Source organism: Kogia breviceps, chromosome 2, assembly GCF_026419965.1.
Source record: "Kogia breviceps isolate mKogBre1 chromosome 2, mKogBre1 haplotype 1, whole genome shotgun sequence".
NCBI lineage: Eukaryota > Metazoa > Chordata > Mammalia > Artiodactyla > Physeteridae > Kogia > Kogia breviceps.
Window position 1 is genome coordinate 148176582 of NC_081311.1, and position 24086 is coordinate 148200667.

The following is a 24086-nucleotide window of genomic DNA, read 5'->3' on the forward strand; positions in this document are numbered from 1 at the left end:
GAACCTGCCTGCCACTGCAGGGGACATGGGTTTTATCCCTGGTCCGGGAAGATCCCACATGCTGTGGAGCAGCTAAGTCCGTGCACCACAACTACTGAGCCTGCACTCTAGAGCCCGTGAGCCACAACTACTGAGCCTGTGTGCCACAGCTACTAAAGCCTGCACGCCTAGAGCCCGTGCTCTGCAACAAGAGAAGCCACCGCAATAAGAAGCCTGCGCACCACAATGAAGAGTAGCCCCCACTCACTGCAACTAGAGAAAGTCTGCGTGCAGCAATGAACACCCAATGCAGCCAAAAAAAATTAAAAAAAAGAAATCTTAGCTAAATTGAAAAACAGGTATTTCTTATATTAGACCAATGGCCTTTTACTATTCACAATTATTATAATTGTCAAAAGTCTAAAGTACAAAAGCATACAGTATAGTTAAAGCTGCCTGTTAAAAAAGAAACAGTAGGCCTAAAATGGGGTCACTTGTGCTAGTACCTAACCTAATTGCAGTTACAACTGAGGAATGTAATCCTACTCAGGAATGTTATCCTAACCAGTTAATGTGGAATTTTCTGGTCAGCACCAACGAGGCAATTGGTCATGTTAGCCATCTCCATCTCCCAAAGGAAGAGGAAGTAATCTGCCACACAGACCCCTTCTGCCCCCATAGATAGGTTACCTAAGCCTGAAATAATCCTTTTTGTTTATGATTTTCTTGTCTTGCCTTTAAGAATCTTCCCTTTCTGTAGCCCTGTTCACTGGAGGGGATGCTGCTTGATTCATGAATCGTTCAATAAAGCCGATTAGATCTTTAAATTTTACTCAGTTGAATTTTGTCTTTTAACATTTCTGATGAACAAATATATAATTATTTTGCCATTGTAGGTCTCCCAACGGGAAGCAAAATTCTTTCTCTAAGCGCACAAGGGTGGCTCTGATAACATTGTTACACATGGCCCTGGAAAGCCTACAAGAGTCACTTTGTACTAACCAACTCAAATCAAATAGAATGCAACATGGAACTTGACAAACAGATTGCTCCATCAACAAAGGTCAGAATGTACAATGATCCCCCTTACCCAATCAAATCTCTAGGCTAATAAAGGCAGGGCTTGACAACTACTTAGCTGCCACCCTTCATTAGCATAAAAACTTAGCAGCTGTTTATAATTTCATTAGCATTTTAATGACAGACAATTTGCCATGTAAAACACAGATTGTTTTAAAGTACGGGTAGATCTTCTGAATAAATATAAATTATGGGGGGAGAACTTCAAGATGGCGGAAGAGTAAGACGTGGAGATCACCTTTCTTCCCACAAATACAACAGAAATACATCTACATGTGGAACAACTCCTACAGAACACCCACTGAACGCTAGCAGAAGACCTCAGACTTCCCAAAAGGCAAGAAACTCCCCACATACCTGGAGAGGGCAAAAGAAAAAAGAAAAAACAGAGACAAAAGAATAAGGACGGGACCTGCACCAGTGGGAGGAAGCCGTGAAGGAGGAAAGGTTTCCACACACTAGGAGCCCCTTCACTGGAGGAGATGGAGGGTGGGCGGAGGTGGGGGGGGAGCTTCAGAGCCACAGAGGAGAGCGCAGCAAAAGGGGTGCAGAGGGCAAAGCTGAGAGATTCCCACACAGAGGATCAGTGCCGACCAGCACTCAACAGCCTGGGCGGGCGGGGGCTGGGAGATGAGGCTTGGGCTTCGGAGGTCAGATCCCAGGAAGAGGACAGGTATTGGCTGTGTGAACACAGCCAGAAGGGGGCTATTGAACCACAGCTAGCCAGGAGGGAGTCTGGGAAAAAGTCTGGAACTGTTGAAGAGGTAAGAGATCATTATTTCGGGGTGCGTGAGGAGAGGGGATTCAGAGCACCGCCTAAACGAGCTCCAGAGACAGGCGCGAGCCGCGACTATCAGCACAGACCCCAGAGACGGGCATGAGATGCTAACGCTGCTGCTGCAGCCACCAAGAAGCCTGTGTGCGAGCACAGGTCACTCTCCACACCTCCCCTGCTGGGAGCCTGTGCAGCCTGCCACTGCCAGGGTCCTGAGATCCATGGACAATTTCCCTGGGAGAACACACGGTGCGCTTAGGCTGGTGCAACGTCACGCTGGCCTCTGCCGCCGCAGGCTCGCCCCACACTCCTTGCCCCTCCCTCCCCGTGGCCTGAGTGAACTAGAGCGCCCGAATCAGCTGCTCCTTTAACCCCGTCCTGTCTGAGCGAAGAACAGACACCCTCAGGCGAGCTACACGCAGAGGCGGGTCCAAGTCCAAAGCTGAACCCCGGGAGCTGTGTGAACAAAGAAGAGAAAGGGAAATCTCTCTCAGCAGCCTCAGGAGCTGCGGATTAACTCTCCACAATCAACTTGATGTGCCCTGCATCTGTGGAATACCTGAATAGACAATGAATCATCCCAAAATTGAGGCAGTAGACATTGGGAGCAACAATATATATTTTCCTTTTTCTCTTTTTGTGAGAGTGTATGTGTATGCTTCCTTGTGTGATTTTGTCTGTATAGCTTTGCTTTTACCACTTGTCCTAGGGGTCTGTCTGTCCTTTTTTTTTTAGTATAGTTTTCAGCGCTTGTTATCATTGGTGGATTTGTTTTTGGTTTGGTTGCTGTCTTCTTTCTTTCTTTCTATTGTTTTTCTTCTTTTTAATTACTTATTAATTTTTAATAATTATTTTTTGTTTTAATAACTTTATTTTATTTATTTATTTCCTACTTGCTTTTTTTGCAAGAGGAAAGAGGAACATCAAAGAGGAAATACCTAGAAAACAAATGACAATGAAAACACGATGACCCAAAACCTATGGGATGCAGCAAAAGCAGTTCTAAGACGGAAGTAAATAGCAATACAGTCCTACCTCAAGAAACAAGAAACACCTCAAATAAACAACCTAACCTTATACCTAAAGCAATTATAGAAAGAAGAACAAGAAAACCCCAAAGTTAGCAGAAGGAAAGATGTCATAAAGATCATGAAATAAATGAAAAAGAAATGAAGGAAACAATTGCAAAGATCAATAAAACTAAAAGCTGGTTCTTTGGGAAGATAAACAAAATTGATAAACCATTAGCCAGACTTATCAAGAAAAAAAGTGAGAAGACTCATATCAATAGAATTGGAAATGAAAAAGGAGAAGTAACCACTGACACTGCAGAATTACAAATGATCATGAGAGATTACTACAAGCAACTATATGCCAATACAATGGACAACCTGGAAGAAACGGACAAATTCTTAGAAATGCACAACCTTCCAAGACTGAACCAGGAAGAAATAAAAAATAGAAACAGACCAATCACAAGCACTGAAATTGAAACTGTGATTAAAAATCTTCCAACAAACAAAAGCCCAGGACCAGATGGCTTCACAGGTGAATTCTAGCAAACAATTAGAGAAGAGCTAACGCCTATCCTTCTCAAACTCTTCCAAAATATATCAGAGGGAGAAACCCTCCCAAACTCATTCTATGAGACCACCATCACACTGATACGAAAACCAGACAAAGATGTCACAAAGAAAGAAAACTACAGGCCAATGTCACTGATGAACATAGATGCAAAAATCCTCAACAAAATACTAGCAAACAGAATCCAAGAGCACATTAAAAGGATCATACACCATGATTAAGTGGGGTTTATCACAGTAATTCAAGGATTCTTCAATATACGCAAATCAATCAATGTGATACACCATATTAACAAATTGAAGGAGAAACACAATACGATCACCTCAATAGATGCAGAAAAAGCTTTTGACAGAATTCAACACCCATTTATGATAAAAACCCTCCAGAAAGTAGGCATAGAGGGAACTTTCCTCAACATAATAAAGGCCATATATGACAAACCCACAGCAGACACCATTCTCAATGGTGAAAAACTGAAAGCATTTCCAATAAGATCAGGAACAAGACAAGGTTGCCCACTCTCCCCACTATTATTCAATATAGTTTTGGAAGTTTTAGCCACAGCAATCAGAGAAGAAAAAGAAATAAAAGGAATCCAAATCAGAAAAGAAGAAGTAAAGCTGTCACTGTTTGTGGATGACATGATAATATACATAGAGAATCCTAATGACTCTACCAGAAAACTACTAGAGCTAATCAATGAATCTGGTAAAGTTGCAGGATACAAAATTAATGCACAGAAATCTCTTGCATTCCGATACACTAATGATGGAAAATCTGAAAGAGAAATTAAGGAAACACTCCCATTTACCATTGCAACAAAAAGAATAAAATACCTAGGAATAAACTTACCTAAGGAGACAAAAGACCTGTATGCAGAAAACTATAAGACACTGATGAAAGAAATTAAAGATGATACCAACAGATGGAGGGAAGTACCATGTTCTTGGATTGGAAGAATTAACATTGTGTAAAAGACTGTACTACCCAAAGCAATCTACAGAGTCAATGCAATCTCTATCAAAGTACCAATGGCATTTTTCACAGAACTAGGACAAAAAATTGCACAATTTGTATGGAAACACAAAAGAACCCTAATAGCCAAAGCAATCTTGAGAAAGAAAAACGGAGCTGGAGGAATCAGGCTCCCTGACTTCAGACTATACTACAAAGGTACAGTAATCAAGACAGTATGGTACTGGCACAAAAACAGAAATATAGATCAATGGAACAGGATAGAAAGCCCAGAGATAAACCCACACATATACGGTCACCTTATTTTTGATAAAGGAGGCAAGAATTTACAGTGGAGAAAAGACAGCCTCTTCAATAAGTGGTGCTGGGAAAACTAGACAGCTACATGTAAAAGAATGAAATTAGAACACTCCCTAACACCATACACAAAAATAACTCAAAGTGGATTAAAGACCTAAATGTAAGGCCTGACACTATAAAACTCGTATAGGAAACCATAGGCAGAACACTCTATGAAATAAATCATGGCAAGATCCTTTTTGACACACCTCCTAGAGAAACGGAAATAAAAACAAAAATAAACAAATGGGACCTAATGAAACTTAAAAGCTTTTGCACAGCAAACGAAACCATAAACAAGATGAAAAGACAACCCTTGAATGGGAGAAAATATTTGCAAATGAAGCAACAGACAAAGGATTAATCTCCAAAACATACAAGCAGCTCATGAAGCTCAATAGCAAAGAAACAAACAACCCAATCCCAAAATGGACAGAAGACCTAAATAGACATTTCTCCAAAGAAGATATACATATTGCCAACAAACACATGAAAGGATGCTCAACATCACTAATCATTAGAGAAATGCAGATGAAAACTACAATGAGGTACCACTTCACACCCATCAGAATGGCCATCATCAAAAAAAGCTACAAACAATATATGCTGGAGAGAGTGTGGAGAAAAGGGAACCCTCTTGCACTGTTGGTGGGAATGTAAATTGATACAGGCACTATGGGGAACAGTATGGAGGGTCCTTAAGAAACTAAAAATAGAACTACAGTATGACCCAGAAATCCCACTACTGGGCATATACCATGAGAAAACCATAATTCCCAAAGAGTCATGTACCACAACGTTCATTGCAGCTCTATGTACAATAGCCAGGACATGGAAACAACCTAAGTGTCCATTGACTGATGAATGGATAAGGAAGATGTGGCACATATATACAATGGAATATTACTCAGCCATAAAAGAAACAAAATTGAGTTATTTGTAGTGAGGTGGGTGGACCTAGAGTCTGTCATACAGAGTGAAGTAAGTCAGAAAGAGAAAAACAAATACCGTGTACTAGCACATATATATGGAATCTAAAAAAAAATAAAAGGTTATGAAGAACCTAAGAGTAGGACAGGAATAAAGATGCAGACATAGAGAATGGACTTGAGGACATGGGGAGCGGGAAGGGTAAGCTGGGACGAAGTGAGAGAGTGGCATGGACATATATACACTACCAAATGTAAAACAGATAGCTGGTGGGAAGCAGCCGCATAGCACAGGGAGATCAGCTCGTTGCTTTGTGTCTACCTAGAGGGGTGGGATAGGGAGGGTGGGAGGGAGGGAGAAGCAAGAGGGAAGAGATATGGGAACATATGTATATGTATAACTGATTCACTCTGTTATACAGCAGAAACTAACACACCGTTGTTAAGCAATTATACTCCAGTAAAGATGTTAAAAATATATATATATATCAACTATGCTTTCATCAATTCCCTCACCTCAACCTTGCTGTTTTCACTTTTAAAACCTGCTTTTTAATATCACTTCACCAAAACTGATTGCTTCAAAGGACGTTTTTGCAAGTGGAAAATGAGTGGGAATAAACTGCACTTTTTCCACAGGTTAGTTTGGGCTGTGATCCCTCTGTCACCTTTTCCAGATTTTGCTGCTGCTGTTGCTTCTGGGGAATATTTCTCCTCACCTCGGGATGCCCAAAAGTCAGTGGGAGATACAAGGAGAAATTGGGCCAAAATGCATTGCACCCTGAAAGAAAATGCTTAATCTCTCTAAAACTCAAGGACTCACTGAGGAAAAAAAAGATTGAAAATATAATGAGTAGGTATTTCAACACAAAGGGTGGTAAAATGTTCCCATTACATTGCTGTTCTCATGGAACAGAGCCAACTCTCTGTCGTTTGTACCAAGGATTTGGCAATATTATGTAAAATACTTCCTATATGTATTTCTGTTTCAAAGCATAGGATATAATCTTGAATGTGTCATAATAAATTGAGTCATAATAGGTCTCCACCTTATTTGAAAATAAGGCTTTATATCAGTTAATGTATATATATTTATCAAACTCCCTGTACTAAAATTAAACACACATGTAAAAACATGCATACCCCAAAGACCTACAGTCACCACTCTCGTTACGGAAATTCCACATGTCCGTATATTCTCCCATAAGCATGCAATTAACCTTCTCCCATAAATTTCATTTTGATGGTAAAGTCCAAGTTGTATTCATCTACAGCTATGAAACCAACAATATGTGAAGGGCAACTCACCACTATGGTCATAAAGAAAACTATTATTTCAGCCAACTGCCTCTGTAACATAATAGGTGCCTTACTATGTCAGTGGATTATGTCATAATACAGCACAATAAAACCTCCATTGAGGACCAGGTGACACTTGAAATGATTGCCGTAGTCTTGACCCTAAGGAATAGACCTTTGAAGGTCTCCTTAGGTTATAACTTTGAGGCTTTCTTTAGGTACCAAAACACAAACAAACAAAACATCTCATTCTTAGAAAGGAGAGTATGCCAAAGTCACAGAAAATCTGCAAGGAGAAGCATTTACAGAATGAGATCAAATGTGCATACAGTCTACAACATATCCTGCGGCAGGAGTTTCTTCCAACGCTGTTATTATGTATGTTTGCTTTAGTGAGTACTGAAATAAAAAACTTCACATACTATAAGAATCTATTAGGCAGAGACAATGGCGATTATAGAACTCCCAAAGATTTCTTTAAAGAAATTAAAATGAGTGGCATTTCAGATTTTCCACTAAACTCAGATTTCTCTTTTTATTGCTTTTCCAGCTTTGTTGCGCCTTATACGGAGTAACTTTCCCTCTTACCAGACAGTCACCAACCAGCAGCTCCTCCTCCCCTTCCCTCACTATTTCCATTTTTATCAGTCTGCCGTGTGAGAAAAACAAGAAGCAAAGTGTGGGAGAAAGGTGAATAGTTTATGTGACTGATAAAGGGTTGTGCTTCTGAAAAGGCCACACAACATAATAACAGAGATAACGTTTTTATAGTGCATATACCAGGTACTACCCTAAGCACATTACATATGCATACACACATATAAGTATATAACATATCCATATATACTCATTTATATTAAAAAATTATATATTTATATCATTTTTATCATATATCATTTATGTTAATATTATATTTTAAGTATATAATCATTTCTGTATATTAAATGAGTATATGTACAAGTACATATACAAATATACTTATAATAACCCAATGAACAAGGTACTATTACTAGCCCCATTTTATAGATAACAAACTGAGGCACCAAGAGGTTAAGCCCAATTTCATACAGTTTGTATGAGGAGGAGTCAGGATTCAAACCCAGGCAATCTGACTACTTAATTCTGCTTTTTACTACTATGCCATGGTAACCAAATTGAATATCTGGAAATACCTCAGTTACATACATTCTCTAGCTGTAGATAGAAACATTTTACCAACAGACTAAGAGATTTAAAATGTTGGATCTCCTTTGCAACTGGGAATTCATTAAAACTTTCATTTGAGCTTAACGTAGTATTGATGCAGAGATAACTAAAATATATAAGATTTTTTTAATGCTCTATAAGAATATATTTATCTAAAAATAACCTTCCCCCAATAATAGTATTATTTAATTCAGTAAACACTTATGGGAGACCAACTGTACAAGGCACAGTGCTGACAGTAACAGGAGTCAGACAGAATTTATTTTACTTACTAAGAGAAGATAAGAAAATAAAAACTACCATTTAGTGAGATTCTACTCTATGCCAGGTACTGTGCTAAGTGATTTGTGTCCCTTATTTTATTACATTATAACACAATTCTATGAGGATTGTATTATTATTCCTATTTTACAGTTGAGAAGGGTAAGGCTTGGAGACATTAAGATCACAATATATGGTAGGGTCTGGGTCCAAACTCCTGTTTGTTTGACTCTAAAGCCCATGCAATCATTCAAAAAAGTAGGCTATTTATAAAGTTGTTACGTGAAAAGATTCTATCATCAAATACATATAGGAAATGTTGGTTTCATGGAAGTTTGAAATCGTTTTTTTTCTGCAAAATCTCTTGGAGCTTTTAATTTAGTAATGGGTACTGTGAATGTCTAGGCAGATATAATTTCTACCCTCAATTTGAGAATGAATCAATCCTTTTTATTTTCATAGAGGTCTGGGATAACCGTGATACTATGGCATGTCTTTCAGGCTGCTGTCTTATACACATTAAAAGCACCAATTCAGGAGAAAGCAGATGACTTTCAGGTCCCCTACTTTCTTGTTGTATGACCTTAGACAAGTGATTTTACTTCTATATACCTCTATTTTCTTTTCTATAAATTGGGGAAAATACGAGGACCTGCATTATAGGACTGGTAGGAGAACTAACTGAGATTTTTCTATACAAAGTACTTAACCCTGTGCCTGACACCTAGCAAGTGTTCATTAAGTTTCCATTACTGTAGTTATGAAATATTCCTACCCCTGTGACACTATGGCATATCCCTGGAGAGCATAAATAGTTAAATCCATTAATATTTATAAAAGGCAGGATATGTCAGTTGTCATATATTATCAACAAAATTTTAAGGAAGTTCAAGAGAGAAAGAAATTAGATCTGGTTAGGAGCTGGGTTCATAAATATTTCCATAGGTGAACTATCTCTTAAGACAAGCCTGAGGAATGGTTAGTATTTTGAGAGGTGGGTATGGGAGATTGGTAAAGGGAACTGCATAAGTAAAAAGCATAGAAATATGGAATGTATTAAAATTTAAAACTTGTTCAGGCACTCAGGAGTTCTTAGTGTTTCTGGATCAGAAGGTAAACAATAAAGAGAAAAGCAGAACAACTTTGTGACCTTGGAGTAAGCAAAGGTTTCTTAAATAGGAAACAAAAAGTGCTAATCATAAAAGAAAAAAAATGACAAATATACTCTATTAAGAATACGAATGTAAGGATAAGACATGATCAAGGGAATGAAAAGGCCATCCAGAGAGTATGAGATGATATTCACAATATATGTAGTTATTTTTTCTTTTTATTTATTTATTTTTTTTGCGGTACGCGGGCCTCTCACTGTTGTGGCCTCTCTCGTTGTGGAGCACAGGCTCCGGACGCTCAGGCTCAGCGGCCATGGCTCACGGGCCCAGGCTCACGGGCACAGCCGCTCTGTGGCATGTGGGATCTTCCCGGACCAGGGCACGAACCCATATCCCCTGCATCGGCAGGCGGACTCTCAACCACTGTGCCACCAGGGAAGCCCCACAATATATGTATTTTGACAAAGGACTTGAATCTAGAATAAAGAACTCCTACGGATCAGTAAGACAAAGACAACACAGTAGGAAAATTGGGCAAATGACTTGAATGGCCACTTCACAAAAGTAGATACTAAAATGGCCTGTAAACATATGAAAAAGCACCTAACTTCATTAGTCATTAGGGATATGCATTAACCTACAAGATATTGCTACATACCCACAAGCATGGTTTCAATGAAGAAAGACAGAGATTACCAAGTGCTGACAAGGATATGGAGCAACCAGAGCTCTTATCTCAAGTGTAAATTGTATAACTATGTTGAAAAATGATTTAGCAATGTTTACTAAAACTGAATATACACTTACTCTATGGAACTCAGCTATTCTACTTCCAAGTATATAGCTAACAGAAATGATCTGTATGAGAAAGTTCATAGCAATACTATATATAATAGCCCCAAATTGAAAACTGGCCAATTAACTAATCAACAATAGAAGGAACAATTCTGGTATCTTCACACAACCTGACATTCACATAATGGAATATAGCAATAAGAAAAAATGGTATATGGTGACGTGAAACAACGAATAAACCTTGTAATGTCGAGAAAAATAACTAAAATAAAGGAACATACATCAACATGCTGTATGATACCATTTATTTAAAGTACACAATCAGGCAAAACTAATCTATGCCGTTAGTTAGGATTATGGCGATTTTTGTAGGAAGGGTAGGATGAGGTTAGGGTGCAGTGACTGGAAGGGAGCATGAAAGGGACTTCTAGGATATTGGAAATGTTCTTTTTTTTTTTTTTTTTGGCGGTATGCGGGCCTCTCACTGTTGTGGCCTCTCCCGTTGCGGAGCACAGGCTCCGGACGCGCAGGCCCGGCGGCCATGGCTCACGGGCTTAGCCGCTCCGCGGCACGTGGGATCCTCCCGGACCAGGGCACGAACCCGTGTCTCCTGCATCGGCAGGCGGACTCTCAACCACTGCGCCACCAGGGAAGCCCGGAAATGTTCTTTTATTAGATCTTAGTGCTAGTTTCACAGGTGTGTATGGTTGTATACATTCATTCAACTGTATATTTATATGCACTTTTCTGTATGTTACATTTCAATAGAAATTTTTAAAAAGTGATATATTCAATGTTATTAACTTTAGTAAACTACTTTGACACATAGAGGCAAAATTCCTCAACAAGAAGAACATCTTGAAATACTCTCAAGTTTGTGTAATTTTAAGATCAATATGTTTTTTTTTATTTAATATGTTTTCTTAAGTTCTTTTTTTCTACTGCCAGCTTGATTTTGCTCAAAATGATTTGTGAGAAAATATAAGTTCCCTTTAATGCTGATATTTCCTTGCTGCATTTCATAAGTGGCTAGAGGAGACTGATGTAGAAACCAGGGATGCCAAAGAGAAAAAAGTATATCTAGAACTCTGAGTCTGTAAAATCTTAACAATTGGCAGTTTTGTGCCTGAATATCCCTAATATGCCAGCTTTTACACAAATTGATGAATCTTTCACTAAGATGCAATGAATGACTTTTTGGATGTATAGCAATAGAATACATATATCCCAGTGGTGGTTCATTTATATCTGAATATTTTGTCCATGCACTGTTTCTTATATTTCAATGTTGAAAAAATGGGTAAGATTTACTTACTATAGAGTACAATACAGTTTAATTAAACATGTGACATACTTCATTAGCTGCAATCCTTTTTTTAAAGCAGCATTGAAAAATCTGAGAATTTCAGAATTTAAGTAAAGAAGATAATTGGTTCACAAAAAAGCCTTAAGAACCAATTGTCTTCTTTAAGCTGAATTTAATTAAGTTTTTCTCTGTTACAGTTTTCTTCACTTGTAACCCAATATTATTAAGCATGCCAGTGAAAAGAAGGAAACTCAAAGAAGAGAAAACAGAGTTCTGACAAATGCTTTGTCATGTTTTTTGAATAGTTTTTAATACACCTAACTTATCAAAAGGGAATGTCATGTGCTTAGTTCCTAAATTACTAAGTCTTTAGAGAAGCCCAAATTATCTCCAGACAGGGCTTTACTAAAATTGTCTGAGGTCGAGACTGGATTGGGAGGTCAGGAGCCTGACGAAATTTTCTGGCAAAAAGACTAGGGAGATGGTCCTGAGCTACATTTGCCCAGTGACTCCTGTCTATGGCGTCAAGATGCTTTCTTGAAATCTGACGCCTCTTTTGGTTTCAGAGGAACTCTTTGCTCTCCCTTTACAGCATGCTAGGGACATAATGGCAGTATGACTTATTTTAGAAACCTTCTTAAAACTACAGACGTTCCTTGGAAAGAGAACTATGTTTCTCAAACTGCTGAATATTTCTAGAGGAACTATAGTTCATAAAATTTTAGCAGTAAACATAATTTAGGAATCCACCCTTCATCTTATATGAGAAAAATGGGATTAGGAGAACTTAATCCAGCATGGTACCTGACTGATGGTAGGAATAAAATTTAGAGCTCATTGCCCAGAGACACTATTTCAAATACTTGTCTGTACAATCAAAGATGTTCAAGAATCATACACTGAAGTCTTTATCTTTAAAAATTTAAGTAGATTAGTATTTAGTCTGTTTTCTTTTTGTATATAGACTGAAATTTAGAAGTATTCATTTTTAAATGAGATTTTAATTTTAATGGTTTTATTAATATGAATACTGGAAGAAATTAAATGAAAGAGAAAATCTAATGTGGCCAAGAGCCAACATTCTTTCCCTTTTAAAGAGCAGCAGCAGATTGATTACAACACCTAATTTTAAATAATTGTTTTAGTATTCCCAATGGGGAAAAAAAGAGAGAACCAAAATTCATTCAAACTATGCTTTTAACCATACAATATAACAAATTCAAATAGCTTCACAGGAGGAGGTACACACATTTCTGTTGGTGGCTTTTATACCAAAGTTCTATCAGAAGTGCAACAAAAATGCTATCTGAAAAGACACATTTTTCCAAGCAATGGCAACTGACTTTCTACTGGAACAGATCAAAGAAGCAGGGCCTTAAGGGGACAGCTCACAGGAAGGGCCAGACTGCAGGGACTGCATACAACAACTCAGGAGGTCAGCACACCCAGCTGCTGCTATAAATTCTAGCTCCAGGACACCAAATGTTTTGCCCCCTAGTTTCAGAGAATTTCAGTTTTTGCATTCAGTGTCTAGGCTGTTTACATTTAAGAACCAAAGATGGGGAAAGAAAAGAAGAATACTGGTTTACTTAACGGTCCTTTTAAAAAGATATTTTTCTCGCAGACACTCCCCCAATTTAAAGAAACAAAGTTAATATTTGCTCTGCCAGTGTCCTCTACTCCCACCTTGGTAGAGAAAAGAGGTTTCCTTAGCTTAAATATTAACCAGACATTTCAAAACTATTCAAAAGCTGTTGCCCATGTTAAAATTTTTTTTTTTTTTTAAAGTAATAGGCTCCTAGAAAACACAAAATGGGAATAGAGAAGAGTAAAAACTGTGTTAAAATCCTTTTCCCTTTTTGCATGCATATCTCATGACCACCATAATTATAATGCACCATAGAGAATTCAGAAAAAATCCTAGTGGAGTATTATAATGATTACATAGTGACTGTCATAGATGAGGCCACTCTTGGACCTCTATCAGCCAAGAAGCCATTTTTATCCAGGAGCAGTAGAGATGGCTCCCACCTGGCAGCCAGGGCTGCTGTGCAAGCAGCATGAAAGCCACCATTCCATCCCTGTGGAAACCTGGTATGGGGTGATGAATCTGGCCATGCGAGGGATAGGATGAGCAGAAATTGTGGGTAATGGGGAGACAGTGGGGTTAGAATGGGGAAAAGGTTGAGGCGGATTTGGAGAGGAAAGGAAGAGTGGTGTTAAGTTGGGCTGAATTTTGCCAAGTGGACTAGAATTGGCACCAATGCCTTATTTGGAATTTCCTAACGTCTCACTCCTAAAATGAGTTTCTTCTTTTTCATCTTCAATTGTTTGGCAGAAATCTGTATAGAATGAAGTATACCAGAGCAAAAACTGTATCAGTAGGAACCACCTAATTAAGCAGGGCATCTAAGTCCTTCAAACAAAGGAGTTGGGCAACTGGGAGACACCCTTATCCTGAGAAACACGGAGAATCTTGTGACCTGGGGATGCTTGCACTCCAAAGGGTCTTTAGTGGGTATTAAACAGAATGGCCAGTCCCTGGCCTGGTTTCTTGGAACTCTGCCACTGTCCTGACATCCTAGAAACGGATGCTACTTGCTTCAGTCATGCAGGCAGCTTCTGGGGCACTAGTGATATGCAAAACAGCATCAGATAAGGCCCTCTGGTGAATGTCCTAGGATTTTCTTCATTGGAAGTGATTCATCATAAATGATTGTGCCTGTCCCTGTGTATCATGTTTATTCTTATACCTTTATAATGTTTTTATTCTTTGGAATTTCTTTTTGGCTTCCCAAATGACTCTCATTCCCCCTGTGAACACCAAAAGTCAAAGACATAATGATTTTTTAATAAGGAGCCGCATGGAAAGTAGAGAATTTAATCACAGCACTCATCATTTTCCTTTTCAATGATTTGCTTTCTAAGGCAACAAAGGAATGGAAATATTTTCTTTTAGAAGAACATTTGTTTTCACTCTTGGTCTCTTCTGAACTTCAAACAGCCTTTTAAGCTCCCTTTGCTTTAAAGGAAACAAATGGAAAGCAAACATTCATAAAAGTGGACCTGGTGCTCAACGCATTTAATATGACAAAGTGTGTTGAAATTTCAGTTAAAGAAAATGCAAAAAGAATCCAAAGTTCTCAAATTGCACAATCTCTATTTTCAAACTCTGATTGACTGTGTCTCTTTTTTTCTCTAACACCCACTTCCTCTCTCACTCTCTTATCCCACTCTGTGTCCCTAGTCTCCCGCATCCCACCTGTTTCTCTTTTCTGCCTCTCTCATCTCTCTTAGCTCTCTGATGTCTCTGGCATTTTCTGTCTCTATCTCTGTATGTGTATGTGCCTGTCTGTCTCTCTCATCTCTTTGTCTCTGTCTCTCACCACAAGACTGCTGGAGAACTAGAAAGCACTCTTAAAATTTGTCATTTGCCTTATTTTGCAGCTATGTTGTATTAATTTCATTTTCAATATTTGCTTCTATAAATCAGAAGATTAATAGCAAGATTTTGCTAATATCAGGATGAGTTTGTCCCCATAACAAGATAAAACAATTAAATTAAGGCCGTATCTCCAGTTATGTCTCAAGTCGTCAGGTCAGTTGCAACAACTGAGGATTGTTTCACATGTGCTTACATGATAGTGTCTGCCACCCGCATGACAGAATGGGGCAATTAAGAACTTAAATCCACCATAGAATTTAATGGTATATTTTTATAGAAATTCATCATCAGTGTCCTGGGTTATACAAATACTATAACTTTTCCTTGAGGAGCACAAGGTGATTTTATGTATATTAAGTAGACTTCAAAACTGTTACATGCCTTACGATCATCCGATGTTTTGCTGATGAAGAAACGATGCTCAGGGATAAATAATTCCATGACAAAGCAAATATACAAAATGAAGCCAATTATGGACCCAGGGCTAGAAAAAAAATTTCTTCCAAAATCAGGTATTAGCCTAGTAGGGATAACGACACTGAGCAACAGCGTCTGCTAAGAGGTCCCACAATACAGGGTCTCTAGGACCTTGGAAAAATTAATGCACACTGGCCTTAATTTACTCATTTTTTTCAAGAGTCTACTGAACCCTGAGTGTTTACACCCCTAATCCACAAATGAGGTAGAATAAAAGAAGCTGATGCTTTTTCAGTATTTCCCAAACCATCTGAAATCTCACTGGGGACAATGAGATAAAAACATCTTCCTACTGCCAAGAGTTTCTAAGTTTCTAACAGTAATATTTATTCACGTTTAAAAATGGCAAAATTGAAAGAAAAAGGATTTTTTAGGTGGGGAGAACTGAAGTGATAATATTAAAATAAAAATAATTTCACAAATATCTATTGTATACATACAAAATACATCTATCCTCATGACAGACAATACTCCCTCTTGAGGAGCTAAACTTACCTGGTTTCCAGAGAGATTTCTATGCCCAAAGGTCTAAATAAACATGAAACCATTGAGTTTTGATTTGAACTAGATGGAACATTAAAAGCTTGAAATGTGCCTATCATAAAAATCATGTGACAAGAGCATAAATCACCCATGTCAGGCTACCAGCCACTGTTCTGTCACTCTGAATGTGAATTCTTGAGCATGTACGATCATCTGCTTAAATATACTTCCGGAAGAGAACAGAAAAGAGAGAGAGCGTTCTAACATACTTGAGTTAAACATAAATCTTATTTTTACCTGGTAAAAATGTGAGTCGAACCTCAAAAGGAAAAGGAACTGTAGTTCATAAAGACAAAGGCAATGTGGGAAGTCTGTCACATCTTTATTATACTTAGCAAAGTGACCCAGTTCTACAATTTAAATAAAAACAAGTTAGAAAAACCAAGATGATCTTGGGCAAGGGAGTCACGAAATTAGCAAAATTCTATTTGCTCTAACACAGCTACTTTTTCCCTTTTCTAAAATTGACTTTAACTGTTTTACATTTTTGTCGTATACTTCATGAAAGAGTTCCCTGAGGTGTAAAAGCTGATCAGCCAGCAATGCTTACCTTGGTTTTTAAGATTACAATCCACGTTCACTTCTGCATTCGAACACTGTACGAGGCAGTACATTGAGAGATAAATAATTCCATCATTTCAACCTGGTGCTCCTGTGAAATGTGGTGCTAGGAAACAGCCGACAGGCAGTGCGTCTGAACAAATCGTGCGTCTGAACAAATCATACGTTCTGTAATTGCCGCTTAGCTCTAATTACTACTGAGGATAGCGTTTGCAACTTGATTCCAGGGAGAGGGCAGACTACCTTCTGACGACACTGAACCAAATATATCCTAAAAGACTGACAAGTTACTTTCTTTCATGTAATTCTTCTGAGTATTTCCCAGCTACTCAGTAACTACCACTTTCCCACAGTAAAAATGAAATCAAATAATCTGACACCCACCTCTACTTTCCAACAAAGCAATTTAATTCTCTCAGAATATGTACTTATTAAAACAGTTTGGAATTTTTAGTATCACTCAGACTTAAGGGGATTGTTTTTTTCTTTTCTAGGTGGGCAACTAAATCTTTATTTTGGAATTGGTTTTTATTTTAAAAAGGAATATGTTCTCAAAATGTGAACTTCATGTATATTCTGCTAGCCCCAAGTAATTTATTTGCATACCATTAGACCTAGAGAATTTGTTTTCTTTTCTGTGGAGTTTTAGGTTTTAAATAAAGATTCACAACATGTAATTCAAAAAGACTGAAGCAGATAATATGATGTTGATAACATTAATAGGGATGTTTATGCATTTCAACTCAAAAATCTAATTTCAGTTATATGGGAGAATTACCATGGTGAAATTAGCACTTATGTAGGCTTGGAACTAAAATGATACACTTATTCCTATACCTAACTAATTTCACTCTCCATCTAGTGGGCTCTGACCATATGATCAGAATAAGGCTTCCGATATATCCAGGTTACACAGTGTGGCTATGACCAAATGGTTGTTTTGCTTCTTCTAAGCTGATTGTTGTCACTGATACTGTTGCATTAGCTTAGTGGGCATTTGACTGAATGAAACTTAACATGACTGATGTTTGCAAATGTTGGGAAGGATTTTGCACTTTGGTTGTGCAACTTTTAGCATATTTGTCAACCATGGCCAACATCTTAGTGATGATGTACAGAACAAATTACACCCACCCAAATTCAGAGATTTGGTATATCTACTTAAGTAAGATTTGCATGGTAACTATCAGGGACAGGTAAACCTAAGGGAATAATTAGATGTGGCAATCAAAATGGTAATTATAAAACCAGCTCTTAGAAAAGGCACATATCTCTAGGCCTCAGTAGTTATGAATAATAACAACATAGGACTCTAAATGGAACACAGTATGGGAGCTCTATACTTATTTTCCCCCAAATAATAATTGTGCACTTCTTGCTCATGTAATACTTAGGTCTTCATGATTAAAATAAAATTATAGTCACTGCCGTGGTTGTCACTTTATTTTTTATTTTATTTTAAAAAATCTATACCTACGATAGACCTCTCCAAAGAAAACCCTTTGCTCAGTAGGGATTATGTTGATGCTTCCTTTGAAGTATTTTTCTTTCACAGAGCTAGGCAAAATATTCCATTCTTTTTTGCTTGCACTTAAATCATGCCTGATTCCTGGAGTATTTTTCTAGGACATTTCCAGGTCTGGCACAGTAGTTCATCGTAAAGCTCCCAAATCCTTGATGTGTGCCTCTCATAGGTCCTTAATAAAGGCTTATTAGCAGAGGAGTGGCATTTGAGTGGTGATCTAAAGGACTGGAAGAGTCTGGATGAATCTGAAGGAGGCTCCAGACATCCCTCACCCGGCTAACTATCACATGTGCCCTTGAGTTAATGCAGCCCCACCAATTCCAAGATCTTAGTCCATCAGTCACCATCTTTAGTCATTCCATTCTTAAGGAAAACAAAGAAGACTTTCCTCATTCCTATTAGCCTCTTAGTCTACCAACTACTCTCTTTTCCCTTAACTTTTAATTCCTTTTAGAGCAGCCTACTCTTCCTTTTTCACTTTTCCTTTTTCTTTTTTTTTTTTTTTTTTTTTTTTTACTATCCCTTCACTTCATAAATCCTATGATTTGGCTTCTGATTTCTCCAGCCTAATAAAAATATGACTTTGAAGTCCTTTATCAGTCTTCCTTGACCCCTGTACCATTGGTAAAATATGATCCCATATCTGAAACACCTCTTTTCTAAGCTCAACTTTTTTTATTTCCAACCACCTGCTGCTGGACCCTTCACACCTGTATCCCATTGGCACCTCAACTTCAACTTGTACAAAATTAAACTAGTCATTCCAGCCCCCTGCTACCTCCCCAAGAGATGTTCCTCCTTTGGTGGTCTTTATTTCACTGCCTGGCACCATGAGTCTTCCAGGCACCACAGACTCCAACACTTGAAGCTGTATTTGACTTTTCCCTCTTACCTGATCCTGAATCAAGTTAGTTACCTTTATGACCTCTCTCACCTCCTTCCCCTTTTTATACCCATTACCCATTACCTCCATTTAGGTTCTCATTAGCTGTTCACTAGCATAATCCTTTAACCATTGTATTCCCACCGTAGTCAACTGAATTCTTAAGAAGCATAGCTCAAATCAATCATTTTTCTATTCAAATGTCTTCCACGGCTCCCCTCAGTGAGTTATGGGCTCTGAAATCCAATACACCTGTTCAAAACCCTACTCTGCTACTTACCAGCTGGGCAACATTAAAGGAATTTATTGACTTGATAAGCCCCAGTTTTCTCAGCTGACAAGTAGGAATAAAACAACTCATATCTCATGAGGAGACCAGAGGGAACTAATCCATGTAAATTCTTCAAGTGCAAAGAACATAGAAGGACTTAGTGAATAATAAGCATTATTATTATCATCACCAAAGCCTTTCACGGAATACAATTCCAACACCTCAGTTCAGCATTCATCACCATCCTCAAACTTAACTGAAAACCATTTCCTTACTCACACTTTCTAAGATATGTTAAACTGAATTATTCTTCAAGGACAAAAACCAAGTCTTAGTTTTTTTTCTGTCCCTGGCTCCTTAGGCAGTACCTTACACTTAGTAATTGCTCCAGAAATGTTCACTGCATGAAGCACTGACCCGTTCTTGTATATACACACTTTCTGAGTTCTATCACTTTGTTTACACTGTCATGTTTCCCAGGATGCCCTTCTTTGACTGTCCCTTTTCAAATTCTCTCCATTTTCAAGTGGCATTTTAAATGCTATCTCTTCCAAGAAGTCTTCCCACTTCCATCAAAAGAAAGCGTCTTGCTCTCCTCTGAATCTGCAATACATTTCATTTATACCTCCCTAATGGTACTTCAGACATTCTATTTTATATGTCTTCTTCCCCAAGGAGCTGTAAGCTCTTCTGAGTTAGAGACCAGAATTGATTTATTGCTGTTTGCCTAGTTCCTTGCCCAGAGAAGCACTCAATAAATGTGTTGAATGAATGAATGAGGTAAAGGGACCATCTATCAATGCATTCTCATTATAAGAACTGTGCTGCTGTATACCACCTGATTAAAGGTTTTCTTTCCCATTGATAATTATGATGGTCTTCACAGAGTAAATGGATTATGAGAATTACAGAAACAAGTTTAAGAGGATTCCTAATAATTGGGGTGTGCTCCTAACCTTGGGTTTAAAGTTAGTATTCTAGAATTCAGAAGCATGTTTCCTAGAAACAAAGTTATAAATGGTCACTGGATTCCTGGGATAGTCTTCAAAAGCTTAATTAACCCACAGATGTGTTAGACAGAACATTACACTAGCAACAGCACTTCAATGCCAACATTATTATAAGGAGTCTTGAAAAGGAGTCAATATCCTGTGAATGTTTATGAAGATGTTCAGTCTTCCTTGCAAAACAGAAAACCATGAATTTTGTTTTCTTCTTTATATTTTAAGACACACTTAGAAAGCTATAACCAAAAGCCAATTTTCTTGTGTATTCAAACGATTACCTTTCATTGCCAGCATGAACGTGATCTGGTTAAAGAAACAATTTATAATTGGCAATTATGAACTGTAAATTTAGAAAATGGAAGTTCTCTGTAAAGCTGTCTATATGTTTGAATTTTTAGAAATCAGAACTTATTTTCTTTTTTACATAGAACTCTAAATTTCAGCTTCTTTGTCTTCATTTTGCATAATTAACTGTGGCCCCTGATACTCTAGCTTCAGTTCCTTTACTGTATCCCCTGACAAATACATAATGACCTGTTAACTAACTTTTAATTACATTCATTAGGGGAATCCTTTATTTTAAATTAACTCTTGAGTGAGTAAATAATTCCTTTCTGAAGGAAAAATGATTGGTTTTCCAATTATCTGAATTGCAATTTCAGATTTTCACAAATTTACTTATTTAAAGTAGGCAAGCCTATACACAAGAAGTTATCTATGAAAAAGACACATTTTCATTACTCCTTTTTGCTACCGCCAGCACTAAGCTAGACATTACTGGGGTCCCTGGTCCTTAAGAAGCTGACCATCTATTTGGAGAACAAAAATAATGTATCTGAAATAATTAGAGACTAATGCAAAGACACATAAAATTTAGTGTGAATTACAGGCACTGATGGAGAAGTAGTACAGAAGAGAATATAACTTCCACAAGGGCAGGGATCTTTGTTTTGTTCACTAATGTGTCCTAAGCACCTGGAGCTGATTATGAGCTCAAAAAACAACTGTAGTACCAAAAGGAGAGACAAACCAGGGCTAGAATGGCTGGAGACAGTTTCATTGTGAAGACAGGACATTAGTAAGACCTGAAAATACAGTTGTCCCTTGGTATCTGTCAGGGATTTGTTCCAGAACCCCTGCGTTGATACCAAAATCCATGGGTGCTCAAATCCCCTTTATAAAATGGTGTAGTACTCTCATATAACATATGCACACCCTCCTGTAAACTTCAAATCAACTCTAGATTACCTATAATACCTAATACAATGTAAATTCTATGTAAATAGTTGCTAGCTCACAACAAATTCGAGTTTTGCTTTTGGGAACTTTCAGGAATTTTGTTTTTAGAATATTTTTGAGCAGTGGTTGGTTGAGTCCGCAGATGGGGAACCTGGGGATATGGAGAGCTGACTGCATGTGATTCCATGGTTCCTTCTTTCACTCACCATCTACATCCAATTAACAAATCCTGTTGTTTCTACCTCCAGCATATATTGCCAATCTTTCTGCTTCTCTGTATGTCACTGCCCCACTCTAGTCCAGGTCATCAATATCTATCTAGACTACAGCAAATGGCTCTGAACAGATCTTTCTGAGACAACTTAGGCACCCCATACTTGGTTCTCCACATGACAGTAAAGCAAAATATTTAAAAATACAAATCTTATCATGTTACTCTAGCACATAATCGTTTCCTGCTGCACTCTGAATAAAATCAAACACCTCACCATGGCCTACAGTTAATACACAATTAAGCCCCTGCTTGCTTCCAAAACCTCAACTTATATCACCTCTCCTTACTGCCCCCCCCCCCAAGATCTAAGCTTCTGTTCCCTTTCCCAAACATGTCAAATTCATACTTATCTCAAGGCTTTTGCCTTTGCCGTTGTCTCAGTGTGGAACTCTCTTCCCCCAATTCAGCTGTGTCTCAGCACAGTAGAGACACCATTGAGGACTTCAGCAAGCCCTTCCTTCTATTACATTGTTCTGTTTTATTCACTCCATCCACTTATGTCTCTAAAATTATCTCATCTTATTTGTGTACTGGTTCATTTTCTCTCACTAGAATATAATCTCCATGAGAACAACAACTATATTCTAGATGATCTATTCCCAGCTTCTAGAACAGTGCCAGGCCTGTGGCAGGCATTCAATACATATCTTAAATGAATGAATGACTACACTTCTCCAACCTTTTCAAGTATTCAATATGAAGACACTTTTTAAGCACCAAATGGTTTGAAGGACTCCTCACATATTATTACCACACTTTTTCCTTAGTATTCATTGAGTGTATATGCATAGTATTATATGCAATACTATTATGAAGCAAGTAACATTTAAAATAAAGGGACAGGCATACATCAGAGATATTGCAGGTTCAGTTCCAGACTACCACAATAAAGCAAATATCTCAATAAAGCGAATTTTTTGGTTTCCGAACGCATATAAAAGTTGTGTTTATACTATACTGTAGTCTATTATGTGTGCAATAGAGTTATGTCTAAAAAAAGTATATACTTTAATTAAAAACACTTTATTCCAAAACAATGCTAACCATCACCTGGGCCTTTCAATGAGTCACAGTGGTAACATCAAAGATCACTGATTACAGATCATCAGAACAAATATATTAATAGTGAAAAAGTTTGAAATACTGTGAGAAATACCAAAATGTGACACAGAGACACGAAGTAAGCAAATGCTGTTGGAAAAACGGCATCAACACAAACCTTCAATTTGTGAAAAATGCAATATCTGTGAAGCACAATAAAGCCAAGTGTAATAAAACGAGGTCTGCCTGTATTTCATTACACAGTAGGGCTGACATGCATTTGGCAAGAGTACACTGGGTATGTGTGAGACATGGTATTTATTCAGTCTACCAAATATTTGGTGCATGTTTCCACTTATTGGTATACAAGGATCCTCAGTCCACAGATACTAGGGGACCCACTGATTGCTATGCGCACTTGCTACAAGAGAGAAGAATGGTAGCCGTCCTAGTTAGAGCTTTCTCAAGACAGAGATAAGAATAAACTTGGCGTAAAGCCTTATCCTAAATTAAGGAGAAGCTAACTTATTTTTTGAACCCTCTAACACTTAAAGTACAACTTATTGGTCATATTTACACTTCTGTATAACAATGGCTAACACAGATAACACATTATATGCAACACTGTTTTAAGCACATTATGCATATATTAATTCACCCAATCTTCAAATTAACTCAGTAAGGGAGGAACTTACTATTATCTATATTTTCTAGATGAGAAAACAAGACATACAAAGTTTAAGTGTGTTGCTCAAGGTCACAAAGCAGATAAGCAGCACAGCTGGCACTTAAACCCACATAGTCTGGCTCTAGAGTGACACTTAAACCACTATGCTATGCTGCCTCACTGATATAAGAAGAAGGTACCTCCTTTACACTAGAGGAAAATCTCTTGCACCATACATAGCATATAAGAAAAATTACATATCAGATGTCAGCTACTTGTAAATGTGCATGCTTCACTCCCGAACATTTTCTAGTGTAGTTGTTTTTTCTCATTACTGCCAAATAAAGGTCTGAAATGCTTAGCAGCAAGTGATTTCATGAAGCAGTTCTATATCATGTGGGAAATTATAAGGAAAATCTAAATCAAATACCACAACTCACTGTGCCTCTAATATCACTGCGAAAACAGCATGATTTTCTAGGACACATTGTGAAGTCTGAGGTGATAAGATAG

The 24086-nt window shown here is 37.8% G+C and overlaps 1 protein-coding gene across 14 annotated transcripts in view; it reads right to left on the bottom strand.

Moving 5' to 3' along the window:
* Positions 1 to 24086, bottom strand: part of ZNF385B (zinc finger protein 385B) — a 436659-nt gene that overhangs the window by 88288 nt on the left and 324285 nt on the right. Inside the window, exon 1 of one of the 14 annotated variants that reach the window (XM_059053608.2) lies at positions 16656 to 16878. The exons of 9 other annotated variants lie outside the window; for them this stretch is intronic. In XM_059053608.2, the coding sequence (XP_058909591.1) occupies positions 16656 to 16719 (64 nt within the window). In that variant the 5' untranslated portion in view covers positions 16720 to 16878. Of the gene's footprint in view, positions 1 to 6969; positions 6991 to 16057; positions 16140 to 16655; positions 16879 to 24086 lie in introns of those variants that run through there. 4 more of the 14 variants (XM_059053607.2, XM_059053619.2, XM_067026405.1 and 1 more) reach the window with 4 other exon arrangements.